The sequence below is a fragment of the Nicotiana attenuata genome, unplaced genomic scaffold (genome assembly GCF_001879085.1).
Source record: "Nicotiana attenuata strain UT unplaced genomic scaffold, NIATTr2, whole genome shotgun sequence".
NCBI lineage: Eukaryota > Viridiplantae > Streptophyta > Magnoliopsida > Solanales > Solanaceae > Nicotiana > Nicotiana attenuata.
Genome location: NW_017670742.1, coordinates 184,409 through 210,418, shown reverse-complemented (window position 1 = coordinate 210,418; position 26,010 = coordinate 184,409). Strand labels below are relative to the sequence as shown.

Sequence of the window (26,010 nt, the reverse complement as noted above, 5' to 3'; positions counted from 1 at the left end):
TATACAACCCTCAGGTTGCTCCATGTAAATTTCCTCTTCCAAATCACCATTTAAAAATGCAGTTTTAACATCCATTTGGTGAATAAAAAGTTTATAAATAGAAGCCAAGGCAAGTAAAACACGAATCGAGGAAATTCTAGTTACAGGAGCATAAGTGTCAAAATAATCAATATTTTGCTTTTGGGTAAAACCTTTTGCAACAAGTCTAGCTTTGTATTTATCAATGGTACCATCCGGATTGAGTTTCTTCTTAAAAATCCATTTACAACCAATGGGTTTAGCTCCCGGAGGTAAATCAACTAAAGTCCAAGTTTTATTTTGTAAAATTGAGTTTAATTCTACATCAATAGCTTCTTTCCAAAATGAGGCATCAGACGAAGAAATAGCTTCAGAATATGTTAAAGGATCATTATCCACAAGATATGTATAAAAATCATTACCAAAAGATTTTTCTTTCCTTGGTCTTTTGCTTCTTCTTAAATCCTCACTTTCAAGATCATTTTGAACAATTGGAACATGTGAAATATTATCACTTGGAATAATCGGAGCATCAGAAATTTTCTCAAATTTTAAAGGAAAAATACTTTCAAAAAATTCAGCATTTTTTGTTTCAACAATAGTATTGTTTTCAAGTACATCACTTTTGACTACTAAAAATCTGTATGCTGCACTGTTTTCAGCATACCCAATAAACATACAATCAGATGTTTTAGATCCTATTTTTCTTTTCTTAGGATCAGGCAACATAACTTTAGCAAGGCATCCCCACACTTTCAAATATTTCAAATTAGGTGGATACCCTTTCCACAACTCATAAGGAGTTTTACCCGTTTTCTTATAAGGAATTCTATTTTGTAAATGACAAGCAGATAAAATGGCTTTACCCCAAAGATTATCCGGAGCACCAGAGCTAACAAGCATACTATTCATCATTTCCTTTAAGGTCCTATTTTTTCTTTCCGCTATACCATTTGATTGTGGAGAATATGGCGGAGTTATCTCGTGAATTATGCCTTCTTTCTCACAATAATCATTCAACAAAATAAATTCACCACCTCTATCGGATCTAACTCTTTTGATTTTCTTATTCAATTGATTTTCTACTTTAGCTTTATAAATTAAAAACTTATCAAAAGCTTCATCTTTATTTCTCAACAAATAAACTTTTGTATATCTAGAAAAATCGTCTATAAAAGTCACATAATATTTTTTCCCTCCTCTAGTCATAGTTTGTTTCCAGTCTCCTAAATCAGTATGTATTAAACTTAACAATTCAGATTCTCTAAATACTGAAGCACATGATTTCTTAGTTTGTTTAGCTTCTGCACAAACTTCACACTTATCAATATTCGAAAAATTAATATTTGAAATAAGACCTTCAGAATGCATTTTTTTAATATAAGATAAACTAACATGTCCTAATCTTGCATGCCATAAATTAAAAGAATCAATCAAGTAAGCAGAAGTACTAGCATTTTCATTGATAACATTGAGTACAAACAAGCCGTAGTTATAATAACCCTTGCCAACAAAATTATTATTCTTGGTCAACACGACCTTATCAGATTCAAAAGAAACCTTCACCCCCACTTTTCCTAATAATCCCACAGAGACCAAATTGGCTCGGATACTAGGAACATGCAACACGTCATTCAATGCCAAAGTTTTGCCAGATGTGAGTTTGAGAAGAATTTTGCCTTTTCCAAGAAGTTGAGTAGTTCTTGAATCACCAAGATAGACAACTTCTTCTCCCTCCTCAACTTGGGTGTATGACACAAAGTCTTTTTTGTTAGCACATATGTGCCTAGTGGCACCAGAATCTAACACCCAATCTTTCACATTGGCCACAAGGTTCACTTGGGAAACAACCGCAACAATTATATCATCCACTTTGGCTTCAGTCAAATTTACTTTAGCCTTAGTGGGATTGTCATTCCCAACTCTTTTTCGGCATTGAGCAACATAGTGGCCAAGTTGATTGTTGGTTTTGGGATTATAACCATTTCTTTTATCATACCTGTTACTTGATTTTCTCTGACGGTTGTTGTCCTCCACAAGACTGCTTCTAGTAGCAATTTCTTTTCCTTTGTCAACAACAACGTGCTTGCGGTTAAAATTATCTCCACAAAAAATCATAACTTTTGAAACATCGGGAAAAGATTTGGCATAGGTAATTAGTGAGGGAACAATAACAGAAACAGTAGGCGCAGCAGGTGCAGTAGCAACAACAACAACATTAGCAGCATTATTCTCCATAATAACAGCGTGTAATTATCCTTAAGATTGTTGGAAAAAATTAGATGATCATGGAGAATAAAAGGTTTAGCTTGAGGCGTGTCAAAGACACTGTCCTTAAGGATATTTCGCCCACACCGAGATAAATAATATTAGGCGTATCCCCCAGGATTCAACAAACTCTTCTAGTATCACTAGGAGCAGAAACAACAAAGTTTAACGAAAAGAAACCCAACACAAAGAATTAGAAAAGTTTTTACTATTTCACACTACTACCATTAACACAAGTTGATAGCTCTCTCTCTCAATATATATATATAGTCCAAAAAACAATCTGAAAATGAAGATAAAAGCTTTTCAATTACAATACATTAAAAACCAAAAGTAACGTATAAGAAAGAAATAAGATGGCTAGTATCACAAACACTAATAAAAACCATTAAGGCTATAGATTTATATTGTTAAGAAACGGTAAAATCAATAAAGGATACAAAACCGTTAAGACTTAAGTCCATAACGTTAAACTTATTAGCATTAAAATATAGTTATGGCCTCCAGTCATCAGTTTTAAAATATTAAATTTGTAATTTGAAAATTATGCCATCAGTTGCATTTTGTAATAAGACCAATTAATATTATTTTAAGAGAATGAACCTAGATATAATTTTAAATAATTCTTTTTGAGATATTAAAACTATTTTTGTCTCAACAAACCTATTGATCAACTCTAGGCTGAGCTTCTAGTGAAAAACTAAAGTCCTGCCTTATAGAATGAGGTTCCGCTGTTTTACAATAACTTGACTTTTTTCTTTAATTTTCAAACCCCAATTATGGAATATATTGGATTTGTTGTTGTTGTAATTTACAGAGGAGCAAAATGCTAATGTGGCGAATAACGCATTATAACCCGACACCAAAAATTTGATCTTCTGGTCTTTGCATTATTTGAACAATTCAAACATAGATTAATTACTTTAATATAACAAAACCTAGTGATTTAATCGTTATAAAGTTCATACACCTTAATGTAACAAAATATGATTTTATGAAAATATTATTACTATTACAGCGAGTGGAATCCAGTAATCAAAACCCATCCTTGAAGCTAAAAATAGTAGAAATAGGTTCTTAAGGTTGGATAAGAAACTAAAATAATAAGATAGATCTAAAAATAGACAGTTTCCTTTTGTTTTTCTTCTAAAAATTGACAGTTCAAAGAGTAAAAAAAGACAGTTCAAAGTGTAAAAAGGTGAGCAGCCTAAATCATACGACAGCAGTCCTACATCTCCGAATGGGACATCATCGTATATAAAACACATTCTCACATCCCTATCACTAATCACCCCCACCCCCCTACAACTCCCCCTACCCCCACCCCACCCCCACTCCCCCACCCACCCCTAAAAAAAAAAACCCATTTTTTTCTTTTGAAAAATGCTCAGATTTTTGTCTTCTTATCCGAGATTGTTCAACAAAAAAAAAAATTCGTTATATGTATATGCATGTTAATCTATATTAAAAAGATTGACGTAAATAATAAATGGAGAACTTACGGTATCTTCTTGTAGCGAAAGCCAAAAAACTGGTTAAATCGTGACTAAAATTACTGATCGGTGATAATTCGCACGGCATATCGGATGTAACTCATATACCTTAGTCTAAACTCTAATCTTTATACGATAGAAAGAGAGCGTTTTAAGACGAGAGTTCTTTCTCTCCTATATATTAATCGTAAGCTATCAATAATTATTAGTATTACTTACTATACTTTAGGTTGTTACTTGAGCCAAGCGTTTATCGAAAACAATCTCTTTACTTACGTATGACAGGATATGAATAAGATCTGCGTACGCATTATCCCATATATTTAGATTATACGGGACAAATTTGACCCTTTTTCGCTTTACTCTATTCTAACTTCCCTATATAATCCCCCACCTTCCACATTCCCCCTTTAACAACCAATCTCAGCTCAACTCTATATCCATCACCAATTCCTCCATTTTTTTCACGCACTACACACACTAATACTCAAAGAAAACACCTTTCATTTTCATCTTATTTTCTTTTATTCTTTCACAAAGCAAAGAAGAAAAAAATAGAGATTAATTATGGGTTTTCCACTAGGCTACACTGAACTTTATCTTCCCAAATTACTCCTCCACGTTATTATAATTTTGGGTTTCATTAAAGAACTCATTTGCACACTATTTAAGCTTTTGGGCCTCGAGGGTTTTGTCGAGCCCGAATTTTCATACCCGACCCGACCCGAATCATGTTCGGTGCCCCGGTTTCACTCATTGTCGGCGGCGTTGATAAGGGAGATATTACCGGTGGTGAAGTACTCGGAGATAATGGACCCGCCGGGGAAGTGCGCGGTGTGTCTGTACGAGTTCGAGTTGGACGATGAAATCAGACGGCTGAGGAATTGTAAGCATGTGTTTCATCGGAGCTGTGTGGACCGTTGGATGGATCATGATCAGATGACGTGTCCGCTTTGCAGAGCAGTTTTTGTACCGGAGGATATGATGGAAGTTTTTAATGAGAAGTTGTGGTTGGCTTCTGGAGTTTCTGATTTTTATGACGAGTATTCATCTGTTGCTGCTGGTTTGTAGTAGTCATAATAATTTGTTAAAATCTATTTGTTGTTTGTATTCGGGATTTGATTTATGTTGCCTCGACTCTTCAAAATATTATTGCATTCGCATCAGATCCTTTAAAAATGCACAATTTTTGAAGGATTCAACACACCCGGCGATTTTTGAAAAGTCGAGCAATGTAGGATTTGATAGTGTAAAATATACCAAAATGTATATACTACAAGAGAGAAAAAAAAAAGTAAAAAGAAAAAAGATTTTGTATAGTCTGCAATTCTATGGGAATGTAGAATGAGAATTGATAGTTTTATTTTCAAGGATTTTCTGATAACGTTTTATTTAATTATCAAAAAATACTTAGGCAACTAGTTTGAATTTGTATCTCAGTTAATAAAGTATTGCTCATAATTATTAGTTTTTTTTTTTTGTAGTAAATAGACCTTTTTTGTTTATTTTGTAATTGGTAGACCTTTTAGATCACCAGATTTCCGAAGAGGGAGGAGCATTTGATTACTTTCCGGAGTATGGTGGCTAAGACTCAAATTGATTATCTCCTCCTCAGGAGATGTGATAAGGGGTTGTGCGAGGATTGTAAGGTGATCCCGAGTGAGAACCTCGCGACACAACATAGGCTCCTCGTGATGGACGTCGGTATTTTGATAAAGAAGAAGAAGAGGCATGTACGGGGTCAACCGTGGATCAAGTAGAGAGTTTTGACTGAAGACAATGCGCAGGAGTTGGAGAGGTAGTTAACGGCTATGGGGGCTTGGAAGAGTGGTGAGGATGCTAGAGTTATGTGGACGGAGATGGCGGACTGTATAAGGGAGGCAGCGAGGGAGGTGCTAGGGGATCTCGAAGGGCTACTCTGGCGGACACCGAGGCGACTGGTAGTGGAATGACGTGGTCCAGGGTAAATTCGAAGCAAAGAAAACGGAATACTTTAAGTTAGTGGATCACACCGACGAGGAGCAGAGGAGAGCGAACAGAGAAAGATATAAGGAGGCTAGGAGGGAGGCGAAATTAGCGGTCATGGAGGCTAAGACTGCTGCGTTTGGTCGGATGTATAAAGAACTGAGGGCCAAAAGCGGGGACAAGAAGTTATTTCGGCTGGCCAGAGCGAGAGAGAGAGAGAGAGAGAGAGAGAGAGAGAGAGAGAGAGAGAGGAAGGCTCCTGACCTGGATCAAGTTAGGTGCATCAAAGAAGAAGAAGGTCGTGTATTGATGGAAGAGGCTCAGATTAAGCAAAGATGGCAGTTGTACTTTCATAAACTGCTGAACGAAGAGGGGGACGAAAACATCGTATTAGGGGGATTGGGGCACTCCGAGAGTCACTGAGACTTTAGGTATTGTAGGCGTATTAAGGTTGAGGAGGTCGTGGGAGCGATTTGTAAGATGAGTCGCGGCAAAGCGACCGGACCAAACGAGATCCCAGTAGAATTTTGGAGGTATGTGGGTAGAGCGGGCTTGGAGTGGCTGACTGGGTTGTTCAGTTGTTGGCCCATGATCAGTTGAAGTTTTGAAGAATGACAAACGAACTCAGTGAAGGACCAGGTTCATCTAAGGAGACACAGTTGTTATGGCCCATACACATGAGATGCACGTGAAGAAGATAAGTCCTTGAGATCAAGCAGCAATATCTTGATGAATATCTTCTGAACTGATCGAAAAGATTGCATATAGGATAAGGAGTTGAAGTCTCCTTATGAAAAGAGAATTACATCCGGATCAAGAATATGGATTAGGAGTTAGAGTTGTTCTTGGACTCGAATTGTCAAAGGATCCACAATTCGAGTTCTTATCAAACTCTGATTACTAACTTTATAAATATAACGATTGTTCTCTTTTACAGGTGAATGCACATAAGCAGAAGTTAAGCATATTTGAGAGCAAAAAGATCAAGTCTGATTTGCAAGCAACATATGCGAGATACAAGTGTGCACGTCTGAAGCTACATGAACTAAGATAGAAGAACCAGTTTCATCATTGTGTTTATTCTAAGTCTATTTCAATTGTAGTAGGTTTTCATATTGTACCTTTCAGCTTTCTTAGAAGCAATTGTATTAGGTACTCTGAGTATTCAAGTTAGAGTTAACTTGAAAGTATCGCAACAGTTGAGGTTGTGTGCTACACTGGGATTAGAGTTAATCCTTAGGTTTACAAAGAGTTTTGTAAATGCAGTTTTTGGCTCAGTGATTTTAGTGGAGTTTGGGAAAATCCTACTGAGTAGTAGGTCGTGGTTTTTTCATCTTTTGAGCCAGGTGTTTTCCACGTAAAAATCTCTGTGCACTTTACTTTCAGTATTTATTATTCCGCAAACTGCTGTAGTTAGAACACTTAGAAGAACCAGGTTCTTCTAACGTGAAAATTATGTACCACACAAATCACCCCCCTCTTGTGTGGTATTGACGTTTATAATATCAATTGGTATCAGAGCGGGTTATCCTTGAAGAGGCTAACACCTTAGGAGAAGATCAAAAATGAGCGCACCACCTGAGAACTGGGAAGGGCAATCCACAGCCATACCTCCACTTTTCAATGGTTTGTATTACTCTTGGTGGAAGAACAGAATGAGAGATCATATCATAGGGGAAGACTATGAACTTTGGGATATAATTACTGATGGTCCCCTAGCTACCACTAAGAAGAATGCAGAAGGAATTGATGTGCCAAAAACAAGGGCTGATTGTACTGCTGAGGATCTGAAGAAATGGGAGAAAAATGCTAAAGCCAAGAAGTGGCTAGTGTGTGGTCCAGGACCAGATGAGTACATCAGGATTAAAAGTGTACAACTGCTAAGGAAATATGGGACACTCTACAAGTGGCTCATGAAGGAACACCTCAAGTGAAAAGGTCAAGAGGAACTCTTCTGTATTCTCAATATGAGAATTTCACTATGAAGGAAGGAGAAACTATCCAGGAGATATATACTAGATTCACTACTCTGACTAATGAGCTTAAATCTCTTGGAAGGACCATCCTTGAAGAAGACAAGGTTGAAAAGATTCTGACAAGAGTTCTGCCAGTCATTTGGGAAAGCAAGATCACTGCCATTCAGGAATCCAAGAATATTGCTACCCTTAGGCTGGATGAACTAATTGGGAACTTAACTGCCTATGAAATGAGGAGACAAACAATGAAGATGGATACCCCCAAAAAGGAGAGAAGTTTAGCTCTCAGAATCACTGAAGGTGCAGATTTGGAAGATGATGAAGCAGCCATGATCACTAGGGATTTCAAGAAGTATCTGATGAGAGGAAAGGGTGCTTCAAGAAGTACAAACTTCAACAAAACAAGAGCTCCGGAGAAACAGATCAATGAAGGCTGCTACAAGTGTGGTAAGACTGATCACATGATCAAAAACTGTCCTCAATGGGAGATTGAGTGGAAGAAAGAAAGAGCTGAAAGAAGAAATAGGAAGAAGGAACAGGTTCAACCAAAAAGAAAGAAAGGTTCAACTAAGGCTATGGTTGCTGCTTGGGGAGAAACATCAGATGAGGACTCTGAAGATGAAGCTGAGGAGGATCAAGCTCTAATGGCCATTGGAGAATCAGAGGATGAACAAGAGGTAAGTATTCTTCATCTCAAAGACAAGATCAAATTCTTGTCTAAAGAAAGGCTAGCTGAACTCTTAATAGACTTCATTGATGAGTTTGAGATAATTAATAATGAAAAGGAAGTTCTGTCTAGGGAATGTGTGATTTTAAAAGCTAAATGTAAAAGTCTAGAGTCTAGGGCAAATGAGAGTGATAACAAAAATGCTGAGTTGAAGAACCAGGTTCTTGAACTTGACAACAGTGTCCTAGAACTTAGATCTGAAAATCTGAAACTGAAATTAGGAACAGGAAAGAAGATAGCTGATCACACATATCTTACTCTAGAAGAAAATTTAGGAAAAATGAAGGATGAATTATATAAGAAAGATGAATTCATCAAAATCTTAAAAGAAGATCTAGGAAGGGTAAAACATGAACTAGACAGAACTTGCAAGTGGAACAAAGCATCTGATGCTCTCTCTTGGTTGCAAGAGCATCATAGCAGTAACAAAAGAGGACTTGGCTATGGAACTCAAGCTCCTAAATGGGATCCAAAAAGCAAGTACCTCACTCTTCCTGAAAATAAAATCTGCACACACTGTGGCAAGACTGGCCATTACAAATATGAATGCAATGAAAAAGAGAAGGCCAGTCAAAGGAACAAGTCTTTTGTTAAAGAAAAGAATAAATTGCCTGAATGGGCAAGAAGGAATTTAATTCATCCTTTTGCCTATAGAAAGGGACCCAAACTAGTTTGGGTTCCTAAGACTAACCCCTGATTTCATTTTGTAGGTTCAAGTGAAAGGGAGGAGCCAAATATGGTATATGGATAGTGGCTGCTCAAAACACATGACTGGGGACAAGGACCAGTTCCTTTCACTTGAGGACTTAAAAGGAGGTAATGTCTCCTTTGGTAATGGAAAGAAAGGTGAGATCATTGGGGTTGGTAAGGTAGGCAAGACTGATTCTCATTCCATAGAGAATGTCTACCTGATAGATGGTTTGAAATATAGCCTAATAAGTGTGTCACAACTGTGTGACAGAGGTAACCTTGTAGCTTTTACCTCCACCAAGTGCTTTGTGATTAATCTCATCACTGACAAAATTGTTTTGCAGGGAAAAAGAGTTAACAATATTTACATTGTAGATTTGTCAACTCTTTCAGAAAATGAACTCACATGCTTAAGCGTGTTGGTTAATGATCCCCTCCTATGGCACAAAAGACTTGGTCATGCTAGTCTGAATCAGCTAAACAAATTAGTCTCCAAGGACTTGGTTGTAGGTTTACCTAACATCAAGTTCAAGGAAGACAAAGTCTGTGAGGCATGTGCAAGGGGAAGCAGGTAAGGACATCCTTTAAAACCAAGAAAATAGTGAGTACGTCCAAGACGTTGAAACTGGTTCATATGGATCTATGTGGTCCAATGAGAACCATGAGCAGAGGTGGAAAGAAATATGTAATGGTGCTAGTTGATGATTATTCCAGATTCACCTGGGTTTTATTTCTAACCTCTAAAGATGAAGCATTTGACATGTTCTTTGCATTTGTTAGGAAAACTCAGAAACAATTAGGAAATCAACTTGCATCCATTAGGTCTGATCATGGAACTGAGTTTGAAAACTATAAGTTTGCTGAATTTTGTGATGAAAATGGCATAGATCATAATTTCTCTGCCCCTAGGACTCCACAACAAAATGGTGTAGTTGAAAGGAAAAATAGAACTCTTGAGGATATGGCCAGAACAATGTTATTTTCTAGCAAATTACCTCACAGTTTCTGGGCAGAGGCTGTAAATACTGCATGCTACATCATAAATAGATGCATGACCAGACCACTAGTAGAGAAGACTCCCTATGAGTTACTTAAAGGGAGAAAACCAAACATATCCCATCTTAGGGCTTTTGGTTGCAAGTGCTATGTGCATAATAATGGAAAAGACTCTCTAGGAAAGTTTGATCCCAGAAGTGATGAGGGAGTATTCTTGGGATATTCTTCACATAGTAAAGCTTATAAAGTTTTTAATAAAAGAACACTGTGTGTAGAAGAGAGTGTGCATGTAGTATTTGATGAAATTAACATTCTTTCTGAGAGACAGGAACAAGAAGATGAAGCATTGGACTAGTCAAAGATCTGGCTGAATCATCAGCTCAGGTCAAAGTGGTACCTGCAGAAGGAACAGGTGATGGAACAGGTTCATCCTTACAGGGCAACCTGACAGGGGGAAGAAATCAAAAGGGAACTGAAATAAACTCCTTAAAAGAACTTGCTCATGAACCTGTTCCTTATCAAATTGATGAAACATCCAGCAGAAGCCAGTTGGTTGTAAAGCCTCACAAGTATCAAAGTTCTCATCCCATTGAGAACATTCTCACTGATCCAACTTCTGGAGTCAAAACCAGATCACAATTAAAGAATCTGTGTGCTTTTGATGCCTTCTTATCTATTATTGAACCTAAAAATATTTCTGAGTCTTTGCAGGATGCAGATTGGGTAAATGCAATGCAGGATGAGCTAAACCAGTCTGAAAGAAGTAAAGTTTGGCACCTAGTTCCTAGACCCGAGGACAGATCAGTCATTGGTACTAAATGGGTCTTTAGGAACAAACGTGATGAAGATGGAACTGTCACAAGGAACAAGGCAAGATTGGTAGTCCAAGGCTATAGCCAAGAGGAAGGGATAGACTATGATGAGACCTTTGCCCCAGTTGCAAGACTAGAGGCAATCAGACTCCTCATTGCCTTTGCAGCACATATGGAATTCACTCTCCATCAGATGGATGTCAAAAGTGCTTTCTTAAATGACTACCTCAAGGAGGAAGTGTTTGTGAAACAACTTCCAGGATTTGAAAGCAAGGAATGTCCTGAGCATGTGTATAAGCTGGACAAAGCTCTATATTGGCTCAAACAGGCCCCAAGATCTTGGTATGAACGACTATCAAAATTCCTACTGGAGCATGGGTACAAAAAAGGTAAAATTGACAGCACTTTGTTCCTAAGGGAAAAAGGTAAAGACCTCCTTGTTGTACAAATATATGTCGATGACATAATATTTGGGGCCACTTCTGATAGGTTGAGTAAGGACTTTGCAAAATTAATGGGAAGTGAGTTTGAAATGAGTATGATGGGCGAACTAAATTTCTTCCTAGGCTTGCAAATCAAACAAAGTCCAAATGGAACCATGATTCATCAGCAGAAGTATACAAAAGAACTGATTAAGAAGTTTAAAATGGAAGACTCTAAAGAAATAGATACACCTATTGCAACTGCCACTAAATTAGATGTTGATGAACCTGGTTCATCAGTTGATCAAAAGTTGTATAAGGGTATGATTGGTTCACTCTTGTATCTTACTGCCAGCAGACCTGACATTGTTTTCAGTGTAGGACTTTGTGCTCGTTTTCAAGCTAATCCTAAAGAGTCTCACTTGACTGCTGTCAAGAGGATATTGAGATATCTGAAGGGGACTACTGAATTGTGCCTATGGTACCCTAAAGGTAGTAATTTCGATCTAGTAGGTTATGCTGATGCTGACTATGCAGGTTTCCTAGTGGATAGAAAAAGCACCTCAGGTATGGCTCACTTTCTTGGTTCATGTCTTGTATCATGGGCTACCAAAAAACAAAATTCAGTAGCCTTATCTACTGCTGAAGTTGAGTATGTGGCTGCAGCTTCTTGTTGTGCTCAACTACTGTGGATCAAACAACAATTAGTAGACTTTGGTATAGAAGTGGGATGCATACCAATATTTTGTGATAACACTAGTGCTATAAGTATGACAAAGAACCCTGTTCATCATAAAAGAACCAAGCACATAGATGTTAGACACCACTTCTTAAGAGATAACTATCTATAGACTTTTGTGCTACTGATAAACAAATAGCTGACATCTTCACTAAAGCACTGAGTAGAGAAAACTTTGAAAGGAACAGGTTGGAATTAGGGATGATTAAGATCACCTAAAAGGTCTAGTTCAGAATGCACAATGAAAAAAAAATGATGAAAAAGATGGGAAAAAAAAAATTTGGTTAGGAGTTCTTAATTCAATGTAAATATCTAGACTAATTCTTACTTAGTCTCATACTTGATTAGTATACTCCTGTGACATGTGTTTATATGAATCCTTAATCTCTTACAAAGTTTTTCTATTCTGACATTTGAGGCATGATCAAGGGAAGTTTTACTTGAAGAACCTGGTTCATCAGTATATGCTCATAAGAAAGTTCAGGTATGTTTCTATACTTTGCACAATTATAAAGATAAAATTATCAACCATGAGCAGAAGTCCTAATTACACCAAACTTTCATAAATTCTATCCGTTGAGCATTGAACGAGTTTCATTATCCTAGGAGTCTAACTAAACGGGATTTTTTTCCTAAAAACTAGCGTCACTCATTTATCTCTAAAGAGACCGGAACTTTAATTTGATTAGACTTCTTATTGACCTCTGAACAAGCTACTGTTACAGGCTTAATCATGATCCCTCTTTAAATACACTCCAAACCCTCTCTCATCACTCATAACAGTCATTTCACTTCTCTAATCCTTCTGATAAACCCTTTTCTTCTCCAAAAATCCCCAAAATATTTCCAGAAATTATCCGCCATGACTAATCCTCAAGACAATCCTGGAACTCCCCCACCTATTTCCTCTAATACCTCATCATCAACACCTCCAGTTGAAAGTCCAAAACCCAGATTTCGCAGGCAAAAGATGTTAGCCAGAAAAACTGTAGCATCCGGCCCTCTCAGAAAAGCCTTGAACGAGAAATTAAAGGCTAGTCAAAGAAAAGAGGCTTCATCTGAAGAATCCCACTCAAGCTCTGAATTTGAAAAGTTCATCTCTGCTAGTGAAGGAGAAGAACCTGGGTCATCTGACAATGACAAGAGTCAAGAAAACCCAAGAGAGGTAAACACCTGTTATGTATTTTCTGATATAGCTGAGAAGGTAGATAATGGGTTTGTGCTTGTGGGTGCTGTGAAAAATGTTGAAAGGACTGAGACTAGTAGGAGGAGAAAGAAAAAGAAAGGGGAGGTTCTTGCTATATGTGGTGGTGGAGAAGAAGGTGGCTTGAAGTCAGGGGGAAGCGGATCAGGAGAAGCTGCTGAGGGACTTGTTAAGATGAGTGAGCAACAAGAAGAACTTGGTTCTTCTATGGAGGAGACTTTAGCAGATATTCTAAAGAAAGTAGGGGCCAGTTATGACCCAAAGAAGCGCAAGGCGTCTTCACAAAGGACCCCAGTTGCTGACAAACCATCAAAGAAAAGCAAAGTAACATCTCCCAAGACTGCTGCTACTTCTGTACCTAGGGGAAGAATAAAGTAAGGCAAAGTGAAGCAGAATTACAGGAAGCATTAGAGAAGAGTAAGAAAAAGAAGAAGGAAAAAGGAAAGGAAAAGGTAGTAGAAAGTTCTAAGGCTGCTGTAGAAGAGGAGGAGGAGATGGACCTGGTCCATCAAGAGAGAGGCACAACTGAAGAAGTGGTTCCCACTGTCAAACCAAAAAGAACCAAGACTCCTGCAAAGAAGTCTTCAAAGTCTGTGCCTGCTGAACCTTCTTTGGCTGAAAGAACAAGGTCTGCTGTAAAGGGAAAACAAGTGAAAATTACTGAGGAAGAAGATGAGGAGTGGAGTGAAGAAGAAGAAAAGGAGGACTCTGAACAAGAGCAAGATCGCTTTGTTATTTTTAGCAGGAGGAAGATATTGAAGGGAAGGCTGCTGAAAGATCTGGAGGAGCCAGGCATGGTTAGGCTGGTAGATGCTTTAGCTGCACAGGGCTGGAAGGACATGGTCCTTCAGATGGATGGGAGACTAGCCAGAAGAGAGTTGATTGAATTTATGGCAAATGGCTCTGAGGAAAATGGGCGAGTAACCAGTATAGTGAAAGGTGTGAAGGTGGAGTTTGATGCACCAGAGCTGGGCAGGATTGTAGACATCCCAAGTGAGGGCTATGATGATTACACTAGACAAAGGTGGCCTTGTCTAGATGATCTGCCCACAGCACTCCAAATTACCAGGAACTTCTGTGACACAAAGGATGCTGAAGAGGTGCCTAAAGCACGATTTGTTCAAAAGAGTGAAATGAAGCCAGAGCATAAAGTGCTCTTTGAGTTTGTGAACAAATGTCTGTTGCCTAGACAAGAGAGGAGGCACACTGCAAATTATATGGACCTGGTTCTCATGGAGTGTCTTGTGAGGGGTAAACAAATCAATTGGCCTGCTTTCATAGTCAAATTGCTGGACAGACGTCATAAAGGGTTCAAAGGCTCATGCTACTCCTTATGGATTCATTTTGACAATTGTACTGGACAGGATGAACGTCCCTTTGAAGAAGTGGGAAAATGCCTCCAGTAAGGAGCACTTTGGAATCAAGACTCTCCAGGCCTGTGATTATCTGCTAAGTGTTGCCCCTGTTGAACCTGGTTCATCCATAAAAACTCCAGTTAATAGCAAAGTTAGAGCTTTGATGCAAGAATGTGGGACCAAAGGTGCTGAGATTGATAGGCTTCAGGCTCGAGTAGCTGAATTGGAAGAAGAAAGGAATGAGCTGAAGGCAGAACTTGCAAAAGAAAAGGATCCCAACCCTCCCAGTTCTTCTAATTCGTCCTAGTTCCGAACCATTTCAGTTACCCCAGTGACCCAGATTAGGGAATTTTTCTTGTTTTTGGCTATGGTTTGGTAGTTTTTGTTCTTTCTTTTTTGTGGACTGTACTGTAGAAGCAGATGCCTCATTCAATGACAATTTGCATTTTCTGTTTTGTGATGATTCATGCTTCTTAAATAGTTTATTTTTGTCAAGTTGATTTTTGATTTATCTAAAGCATGCTTTCACTTGCAGTTGCCCCAGTGGCCATGAGTAATGATTAATATTCTGGGATTACAACATATTATGCAACTTTTCGATTGATGCCAAAAGGGGAAGATATTGTGCTTTAAAAGAAATTGTGTCTATTTTCTGAACAGTGATGTTTATGACCTAATTTAAATCTGGCCCTTAATGATAAGTAAAAATTTTCGAGTGATGATATTTTAGTGAGTTCCACAGGTTCTATAATCAGTAAAAGCAACAGAGTTTGTCATCATCAAAAAGAGGAGAATTGTGTTGGCCCAGATCAGTTGAAGTTTTGAGAATGCACAAACGAACTCAGTGAAGGACCAGGTTCATCTAAGGAGATACAGTATGTTATGGCCCATACACATGAGGAATGCACGTGAAGAAAGATAAGTCCTTGAGATCAAGCAGCAATATCTTGATTGAATATCTTCTGAAACTGATCGACAAAGATTGCATATAGGATAGGAGTTGAAGTCTCCTTATGAAAAGAGAATTACATCCGAATCAAGAATATGGATTAGGAGTTTAGAGTTGTTCTTGGACTCGAAATTGTCAAAGGAATCCACAATTTCGAAGTTCTTATCAAACTCTGATTACTAATTTTTATAAATATAACAGATTTGTTTCTCTTTTACAGGTGAACTGCACATAACAGAAGTTAAGCATATTTTAGAGCAAAAACGGATCAAGTTCCCATAAGCAGAAGTTAAGCATATTTGAGAGCAAAAAGATCAAGTCTGATTTTGCAAGCAACATATGCGAGATACAAGTGTGCACGTCTGAAGCTACATGAACTAAGATAGAAGAACCAGTTTCATCATTGTGTTTATTCTAAGTCTAGTTCAATTGTAGTAGGTTTTCATATTGTACCTTTCAGCTTTCTTAGAAGCAATTGTATTAGGTACTCTGAGTATTCAAGTTAGAGTTAACTTGAAAGTATCGCAACAGTTGAGGCTGTGTGCTACACTGGGATTAGAGTTAATCCTTAGGTTTACAAAGAGTTTTGTAAATGCAGTTTTTGGCTCAGTGATTTTAGTGGAGTTTGGGAAAATCCTACTGAGTAGTAGGCCGTGATTTTTTCATCTTTTGAGCCAGGTGTTTTTCACGTAAAAATCTCTGTGCACTTTACTTTCAGTATTTATTATTCCGCAAACTGCTGTAGTTAGAACACTTAGAAGAACCAGGTTCTTCTAACGCGAAAATTAGGTACCACACAAATCACCCCCCCCCCTCTTGTGTGGTATTGACATTTATAACATCATCAGTATTATTTTCAGGACGAAGAGGATGCCAGATGAGTGGAGGTGGAGTACGATAATTCCGCTATACAAGAACAAAGGTGATATCCAGAAGTGTAACAACTATGGGGGTAACGAGTTACTGAGTCATACCATGAAAGTTTGGGAGAGGGTGGTAGAAGGAGGGTAAGGATGGCGGTGTCTATATCAGAGAATCAGTTCAGGTTCATGATGGGTCGTTCTACTACGGAAGTTATCCACCTTATTAGAAGGTTGGTGGAACAGTACAGAGATAGGAAGAGGGATTTGCACATGGTGTTTATTGACCTAGAGAAGGCTTATGACAAGACCCCTAGGGACGTTCTTTGGAGATGCCTGGAGGTGAAAGGTGTACCAGTAGCTTATATTAGGGCGATAAAAGATATGTATGATGGAGACTCAGGTTAGGACTGTGGGAGGTGACTCAGAGCCTTTTTCGGTGGTTATGGGGTTACACTAAGGATCTGCCCTCAGCCCGTTCTTATTTGCCCTGGCGATGGACGCACTGACACGCCACATTCAAGGGTACGTGCCTTGGTGTATTTTGTTCGCTAATGATATAGTTCTGAGTGATGAGACGCGAGGCACCGTTAACGAGAGACTAAAGGTATGGAGACAGGCCCTGGAGTCTAAAGGTTTCAAGTTGAGTAGCACCAAGACGAAATATTTGGAGTGTAAGTTCAGCGACGTGTCGGGGGAAGCGGATGTGGAAGTGAGGCTTGACTCACAAGTCATCCCTAAGAGAGGGAGTTTCAAGTACCTAGGGTCTATTATCCAGGGGATGGTGAGATCGACGGGAATGTCACGCACCGTATCGGGGTGGGGTGGATGAAATGGAGGTTAGCGTCTGGAGTCATGTGTGACAAAAATGTGCACCAAAACTTAAAGGTAAATTCTACAGAGCGGTGGTTAGACCGGCTATATTGTATGGGGCTGAGTGTTGGCCAGTCAAGATTTCACATATCCACAAGATGAGTGTAGCAAAAATGAGATGTTGAGATGGATGAGCGGGCACACTAGGATGGATAAGATTAGGAATGAGGATATTCGGGAGATGATGTGGGTCCCGTGGATGACAAGATGCGGGAAACGAGCCTTAGATGATTCGGGTACGTGCCGAGGAGGAGCCTAGATGCTCCGGTTAGGAGGTGTGAGCAGTTGGCTCTGGCAGGTACGAGGAGGGTTAGAGGGCGGCCTAAGATGTATTGGGGCGAGGTGATCATGCAGGACATGGTGCAACTTCAGATTTTCGAGGACATGGCCCTTGATCGGAAGGTATGGAGGTCGAGCATTAGGGTTGTAGGTTAGGGGGTAGCCGAGTGTTTCTCCTCACTGCGCCGGCTAGTCTGATAGTGTTTTGTCTAGGACTGCTAGCGATTTTTGTTGTGTTTCACATTTTTGTTGTCTTTCATATTTTGGCATTTCCAATTATTTAATGTATTTTACGATGCTGATACTATTTTTCTGATTTCTGTTGTTGTGGCGGATCTATTGTCTTTGAGTCGAGGGTCTCCGGAAAATAGCCTCTCTATCCCTTCGAGGTAGGGGTAAGATCTACGTACACTTTACCCTCCCCAGACCCCACTAGTAGAATTCTACTTGAGTTGTTGTTGTGGTTTTAAATCACCAGAGCCCAAAAAGCTACTCTTCTTATATACTATAAATTAGATATTTATGTATTTATTATTAAGAATTTTTTTCAACCATCTATTGCTACATTGTCACCAATAGCTAATCACATAGTTTTATATTTTATGTTGTCTTTTTTTCGAGTTGGTTGAGAAAATTCAAAGGAAAGTGAAAGGTAATTGCTGCAGTTACTTTCTAGTTCTTCTTACTCCAACTTGAATAGATTTTATTTACTACTCTAACTTTGTAAGATATTTTTTTTAAGGTCTTTGTAGGTACGCTTCAAGTTAATTGTATCGTAAAAGCTATAGTTTATTCGTTTATCATCTTTGTAAATACTATTTTCGCATGATTGTTATTTTGGGAGAGTTACGTTGACGGTCTTGCGGGAAAGAATAATTCAAAATTAAACTAATAAATTCTTATCAGATGTTAGTAGTGTTTCAACTAAGATTATATAGGTTGGCTACATCGTCAAAATTAAATTGCATCTCAAAAAGTAAAAAGTAAGCTTCGAAAAAATATCTAAAATTATTAAACAAGTTTAAGACCTTTTATTACGGCTTGACTTTAGCCTTCAACACAGTCTAAAGATTTTTTTGAATAAATTAAAATTGTCACAAGAAAATTCTAAGCCACGGTCTAAAGATTCTTTTTTGAGAATGTTAGACCATAGTGTAAATTTTCTTATAGTTATTATAAATGTTAGATCACAGTCTAATATTATGTGAGCAAACTGAAATTTTATGAACAACCGTTAGATTCGAGTCTAATATTATCCGGAAAGGATAATTTTCTAAGGATTTTATTGAGAAATTTTCATAAAGCACTATCTTTTAGTAGTAATTAGCCATCTATAGATACCATTTGTTAAATTACGGATTATAGATATCTTTTATGTGGTTATATTATATATTTGATGTATTTAAGCTATTGTATTCATGAATACAGTAGCAAAAATAAGCGTGAATCAGGGAAATCCAGCTAATCAGTTGTTGTATTCGAGTGTATTCGACTGTATTCATGGCGTGAAACATGGGATTACAGTTGGATAGATTACTGTATTCGACTGTATTCACGGCGTGAAACAGGGGATTACACTGTTTTTAAACATAAAGTGTATCAATTAACATAATAGACTACTATTATAACTCAACAAACTCAATTATAACACACAAAATTTGTATTTTCGGTTATAAAAAAGATTCTCAACTGGAAAAACCCCAAAAACATAGCAATCTTCAGAGAAATTATATAATACATCTGAATACATAAATTATATTAATTGAAAAAATATATGAATACATAGAATACAGCGGGATACATTGAAATACAATGAAAAAAAGACATTGAATACAATGAAATACACGGAATACAGCGAGATACATTGAATTACAATGAAAAAAAAGACAATGAATACAATGAAATACATCAAGCCGCTCCGGCGAATCTGTGGCGGCCTAAGAGGAGAATTGGTTCGAAAACTTTGTAACGGAGGATTTCATGCTGGACTACTCGATCAGAACGTCGTCGATTTCGATGAGGCCTTTCCACTCCTAGGGCTTGATTTCCATGGCCGTTGCTTTGATTTCGATCCTCCATCTGAAAGAATGAGAGATCTAAACAATACACTCCATAGGGATAAAGAACCCATGATTATACAAACAAGCCTTGAATGACGTGGGAGTGAAGGGATAAACATACACTCGAGAAGCAGGTGAACAAGACATTCTCCATAGGATTCTGACTTAGGCCAGCCAATCTCCTTGTAATTAGAACCAAATTGTCTGAGAGTGGACTCCGTAGAGCACATTTCCGTTTGAACTTATCTAGTTTTCTTGGGTTGTGATTTTTTGCTTGCCTGCCGGTGAAGATCCGATGAATTTAGCCGAAGAATTTTCCGACGAGGAGACTGTTCGCAATTGATAAGTGTAGTGAAATTTTGGAGGGTACTAAGATAAAGGGTTATGTTTTACAATGGGATGTATCAAAGTAGAGAGAGAAAGAAAATAGTGTAACTGATTAGCGTATTTAGTGGCTTAGGGCTAGGAGGTAATCAAAATTAAATATTTTGCTATAAACTTTAAAAGGTATCTATAGAATATAATTTTTTTAAATGATATTTATTTAAAATAAATAAGGTGTTAACCTTTGCTATATGAGGTAAAAATTCCACACTAAGACTGGCAAATTGATGTGGGCCGAAAGGACCGTGTATTTTCTGCTTCTCCTCTTGTGTCACCTGCTTGTAATGAAAGAAAATTGAAGAGTAGAAGTCCACCATTGAAGATCATTCAAAGTTTTGCTTTTGAAAATGGGTTGTTTTGAATTTGTTAGTTGTTTGGATTGGGTATTGTTCCAATTGATTGAAAATATCAAAAGGAGTACAAAATTTAAATTTGAAGTGATTTGGAGTAGATTTGAGCAAGATTTGAATTAAATTTCAGAAAAGACGCAAGAAAGAAGACGAAGTCAGTTTTTTGTATAATTATGTATAATCTTGTATAATATTGTATATGAGTGTAGAAACACACCTTATACACTGTTATACACTTTTATACACCTTTATACAAGCGTCTGTAGACGAACTTCTTCCACGATTTTCAGTTACAATTCTTATTCAAAACCAGTCCAAATCTCCATTAAATGACTTCAAATTTTATATACAACCTCCTTATACTATTTCTAACAAGTCTAAATAACACCCACCCCAAATTTTTCATAAAATCAAATTCGAAATTTAAACCCACATATTTAAGCTTGTTAAAAATCTAATTTTCACCACCCAAATGAAGTTGGTTTGTTGAATTAATATTTGAGTCACAATTACTGATTCGAAAAGTAATTTAAAAGCTTGAGGAATCTTTTTTAAAAATTAAATAGTAATTTTAAGAACCTATTGGAGTTGGATGTTGAATCTTAGCCTATTATTTATGGGCTAGTTGGTTGTAAATTGAAATATGGGCTATAAAATTAAAAAGTATGGAGCCCAGTTGTTCTAATGTGAAATTTTCCCAAGAAATAAACTAACCTTAAAAATTCTTTAATCTTGTTCATTTTGACCCGTCTTCTCATATCCGACCCGCCTGTTTGACACCCTATTGTTGCACAATGCAATATTGGAAATAATTTGGAATGATATATTTGTTCCTCTTATGAATGTCGGTATCTCACTTTTTGAATATAAAGTAGAACCTATTCGCGACACATAATATAATTCAATAGAATATAATTAATATTTCCTGAGGGAGGGGAAGGAAAAGAACAAAAATAGAAATCCCTTCATTGATAAAGCTTTTACATACAACTTGATAATTTATTCACATAAATTGACATCTGAATAGAAGAAAAATACACATTTGCAGACACAAGAAAGATAAAGAAAATGGGATACAGAATCTTGAAAAGGCAAATGGCAGAAGAATCTTAAGCCTTGGTCTTGAATGGAATGGCTCTGATAATAATCTGGTGGTAAACTGCAGCAAGAGCAGCTCCAATGAATGGTCCAACCCAGAAGATCCACTGAAAATATCAGGAAAAAGAAGCACATTGTTAGCTATGAAAACAAAGAAGTGAAAGACGCCGGGGCTTTAGTTCAGCGGTACCAGTACAACACGTGATATATGAATTAGGCGCATGTCACGAGTTCGAACCAGGCTATGGACAAAAGCTTGGTATTTAAGTGGAGAAGGATAGAAGCAGGGGCGGATCCACCTTGCGATCTACGGGTTCACGCGAACCCAGTACCTTTTGTCCCAACAGTATAAATGTGTTCGAAAAATTTACTCAATATCTATAAAAGTTTTAATGTGAACCTAGTTACTATTGAAAATTAACTTGAGGTTATTGCAGGAACCCGTAAACATTAAATCCTAGATCCGCCTCTGATAGAAGGGAAGGCTCATTATCCACCGAATTTCGACCCGTGCCCTAGCTAGCCCTCGAAAATTTCTTGATTATCAATAATAAAAATGGAAGTTGTTGGGGCTTTGGTTCAGTGATAAGAGCGTAATACGTGATGTGCGCATTAGGCGCATGTCACGAGTATGAATCTGGCCGCAGACAAAGCTTGGTGTTCAAGTGGAGAAGGGTAAAGGAGCAAACTCATTATCTACTAAATTTCAAACCTTGCGCCAGCTGGCACTCGGGAATTTCTCGGTTATTAAAAAAAATGAAACATGATCATCACATGCATGTGTAAGTTGAAGGGCTTACATGGTCATCCCATGCCTGTTTATTGTTGAAGATAATAGCAGCTCCAAGACTCCTGGCAGGGTTGATGCCAGTTCCAGTAATTGGGATGGTGGCCAAATGAACCAAGAACACAGCAAATCCAATAGGAAGAGGTGCCAAAATCTGTAAGAATGTATGAAAGTTAGGAATGCAGTTCTTTACTCTTCAAACAACAGTAACTACGCCTCAATCCGAAACAAGTTGGAATTTTATGCATTTGTTATCTCATTTTAGAGCTCTCAGCAAACCTCAATAGCACATGCTAGTATGAGCATTCTTTTTCTAGACCAAAGGCATGGAAGGGGAGCCTTGGAGCAATTGTAAAATTGTCTCATGTAACCTATAGGTTCGAGCCATGGAAGCAGCCACTAATGCTTGCATTAGGGTAGGCTGTCGACATCACCCCCCTTGAGGTGCGGCTCTTCCTCGGATCATGCATGAACATGGGATGCCTTGTACGCCGGGCTGCCCTTTAGACCAAAGATGTTCACTCATTCTACTCAACCAAAATCTCAAAAAGAGGAAAAGACAAGAGAAATCATTGCAGAATTTGCATCCAAATTGTCTCCTCTTACTAGTTACAACTTACTACAGATAGTATGATGATCCAACGTATTAAAGGGCAGTCCGGTACACTAAGCTCCTGCTATGCGCGAAGTCCGGGGAAGGGCCGGACCACAAGGGTCTATTTTACGCAGCCTTACCCTGCATTTCTGCAAGAGGTTGTTTCTACGGCTCGAACCCGTAACCTTCTGATCACATGACAACAACTTTACCAGTTACGCCAAGGATCCCCGGATACGGATGATCCAACATATTATCAGTAAAAAAAAAAAAAACTGAATTAAAAAAACAAAAGTAAAGTTATTGGTAGGACAAGAGGGCACTTACAGGGACATGTGAATCTCTGGCATTTCTCTTGGCATCAGTAGCAGAGAAAACAGTGTAAACAAGAACAAAAGTACCAATAATTTCAGCACCAAGTCCATCACCTTTAGTATAGCCAGGGTTAACCACATTAGCACCACCACCAAGTCTTTGGTATGGACCTTTCATGAAACCTTTAACAACACCAGCACCACATATTGCACCAAGGCATTGCATTACCATGTAGAAAACTGCCCTGGTTAAAGAAAGTTTCCTTGCTAAGAACAGACCAAAGGTCACAGCTGGATTAATGTGGCCTCCTGTTTCAGTACAAAAATAGAGAGTCAGTTCTTGAAACTAAAAAGATAAGTGAAAAAAGACGGCAAAAAAAGGGCGGCCTGGTGTACAAAGCACCCCGTATTCGATGGCCCGCACCCCAAGGGGTGTGTTGTAGACACCCTACCCTAATGCAAGCATTATTGGCTGCTTCCGTGCTAGAACCCGTGACTTATAGGTTACACGGGGCAACCCCACCTATTCTAAATCTTGAATCACTTCTGAAGAAAGGCTGGATCTTGAAGCAATATATAAATCAAAGAAGGTAAATAGTCCATATTTTGGGTGAGAAGTTGGAAAATAACAGACTCAAGAACAACTTTTGGGCTCCAAAAACAAAGAAAGCTGAAATTTTTGTGTGGGTATGTATTCAAGAATTCATAAAACTAGTTGCCAAAAATAGGATGAAACATAAGAAGTAACCAACAAGCTAAATTGCACTAAGCTAAAGAAAGGAAAACAATGAAAATCAGTCACAAAATTACATAGAGAATAACCCATGATACACACAAATCACATTTTTACTACATGATATACAAAAACTATGAAAACTGAATTTTTTTTTTTTTTTGGGTATATATTGAAAAAATCCATTAAATTATTTGCCAAAAATAGAATGAAGCATAAATAACCAAAATAAACTAAGCTAAAGAAGAACAATGAAAATCAGTCACAAAATTACATAGAGAATTACCCATGATACACAAAAACAAAGACTGCCGGAAGGGCAGCCCAGTGCATAAAGTATCCCGCGTTTACGTAGGATCCGGGGAAGGGTTGCACCCAAGTGGGTGTGACGTAGGTAGCCTACCTAATGCAAGCATCAATGGCTGATTCCACGGCTCGAACCCTTGACCTATAGGTCACACAGACACAACTTTACCGTTGCGCCAAGACTCCCCTTCCACCAAAACAAAGACTGAATACTTATTGTATTCAAGAATTCATAAATTGCCAAAATTAGGATGAAGCACAGGCAATTAACCAGCAAACTAAAAGATAGGGAACAACAATAAAAATATGATACACAAAAAAAAAAAAAAAATTTAGAGTAATGTAACTGACCTGAGATACCAGCAGTACAGTAAACAAGAGCAAAGATCATACCACCAAAAGCCCAAGCAACACCTTGAATACCAACAGAAGAACACAAACTATCTGATCTTTTAAGTCCCATTACAGTCAAGATTGTAATGTACAAAAACAAGAAAGTGGCCATAAATTCAGCAATTCCAGCTCTGTAAAATGACCAAGATGATAATTCACCAGGTTCAAATAATGGTGCTGGTGGTGGTTCAACATAATCTTTATTTTCTGTTTGTGCTGCTGTTCCTAAGGGTTGTGTTTCTCTGTATTTGTTTGCTCCAAGATTCACATCTTCTTCTTTGTTTTGTGCCATTTTTTTACACACAGACACACACTAAGGTTTCCTTTTTTTCTTTTTTCTCTTTGAGGATTGCCAAGAAAAGCAAGTTAGGTACTGAGAAAAGAAAGTGTTTGTGTGTTTTTATAGTGGAGAAGTCATTATTTGATAAATGAAAAATGTGCCAAAAGTTTCTTTTTTCTTTTTTACTCCATCTCCTTGTGAAAACAAAATAATGACATACTCCCTCCATTTGTTTAAGTATTCTTGAATTTATTTCCTTCTTGGTCCGTCCAAAAAAGAATAATTTTTTTAAAATTTAAAAATAAATCAAAGCTTTCAATTTTACCATCACTGAAAATTTTTTATAGTCGCACAAATAATTTGGCATGTTTAACCCCACATGTTTCTAAAGAACTATAGCCACACAAATATTATGACTTATTTAGGATCACAGATTTTAAAGGTCTTTATTTTTTTAAATCGTGTGCACATTCAAATAGGTTCACATAAATTAGTAAGAGCGAGTAATTTAATAAGTAACAAATGTTTTTTAAATCGGTATATATAGATTATACACTAATTATATACAGTTGCATACATATATTATATATATCCGCCGGTTATTTTTAGTATAAGTGATTTGGTGAGCAGCTATAAAAGTTAATTCTTCAACAAAATAATGATATAATTTGATAACTATCGATGGTTGTAGTAGGATGGATAGAATTTTTTCGCTTTTAATCAAAAGTTTAGTTGGAACTTTAGGTATGAAAAAAATTATGACAGGAAACTTTTCCTTAAATGGGCTTTATGAATGCGAATTTGGATTAGTGGAAGCTCCAATGCAAACACCGGAGATCAAATGAACAAAAAATTGACATAATTTGACATGAATTGAGCATCCATTTATTTATATTTCTATAATGTAATACGAGATAAATGTTTAGAAATGATGTAAAAATATTAGTAGTTGTCTAAAACAGAATAACGGATTAGAACATATGACAGTCATCACATCTAATGTTTCATTTGATTTTGGATAATAATTTCTTAAGCTTTTGGAAATAAAATGTGTATATTTAGAAATTTATAAACACCATACTTT

At 37.5% G+C, this 26,010-nt stretch overlaps 2 protein-coding genes across 2 annotated transcripts; one reads left to right on the top strand and one right to left on the bottom strand.

Annotated features, from left to right (window-relative positions):
- Positions 1-4,182: 4,182 nt before the first annotated feature.
- On the top strand, positions 4,183-4,905 carry LOC109242870 (E3 ubiquitin-protein ligase RHA1B-like). The gene has a single exon (XM_019409749.1). It carries the CDS (start codon positions 4,347-4,349, stop codon positions 4,848-4,850), a length of 504 nt encoding a protein of 167 aa, XP_019265294.1. The 5' UTR covers positions 4,183-4,346; the 3' UTR covers positions 4,851-4,905.
- A 16,456-nt stretch (positions 4,906-21,361) lies between these two features.
- LOC109242873 (probable aquaporin PIP-type pTOM75) lies at positions 21,362-25,019 on the bottom strand. The gene is made up of 4 exons (XM_019409752.1): positions 24,605-25,019; positions 23,228-23,523; positions 22,319-22,459; positions 21,362-21,625 (listed from the first exon to the last, which is right to left on the bottom strand). Exons 1-4 carry the CDS (start codon positions 24,936-24,938, stop codon positions 21,530-21,532), a joined length of 867 nt encoding a protein of 288 aa, XP_019265297.1. The 5' UTR covers positions 24,939-25,019; the 3' UTR covers positions 21,362-21,529.
- Between the last annotated feature and the right edge of the window lie 991 nt (positions 25,020-26,010).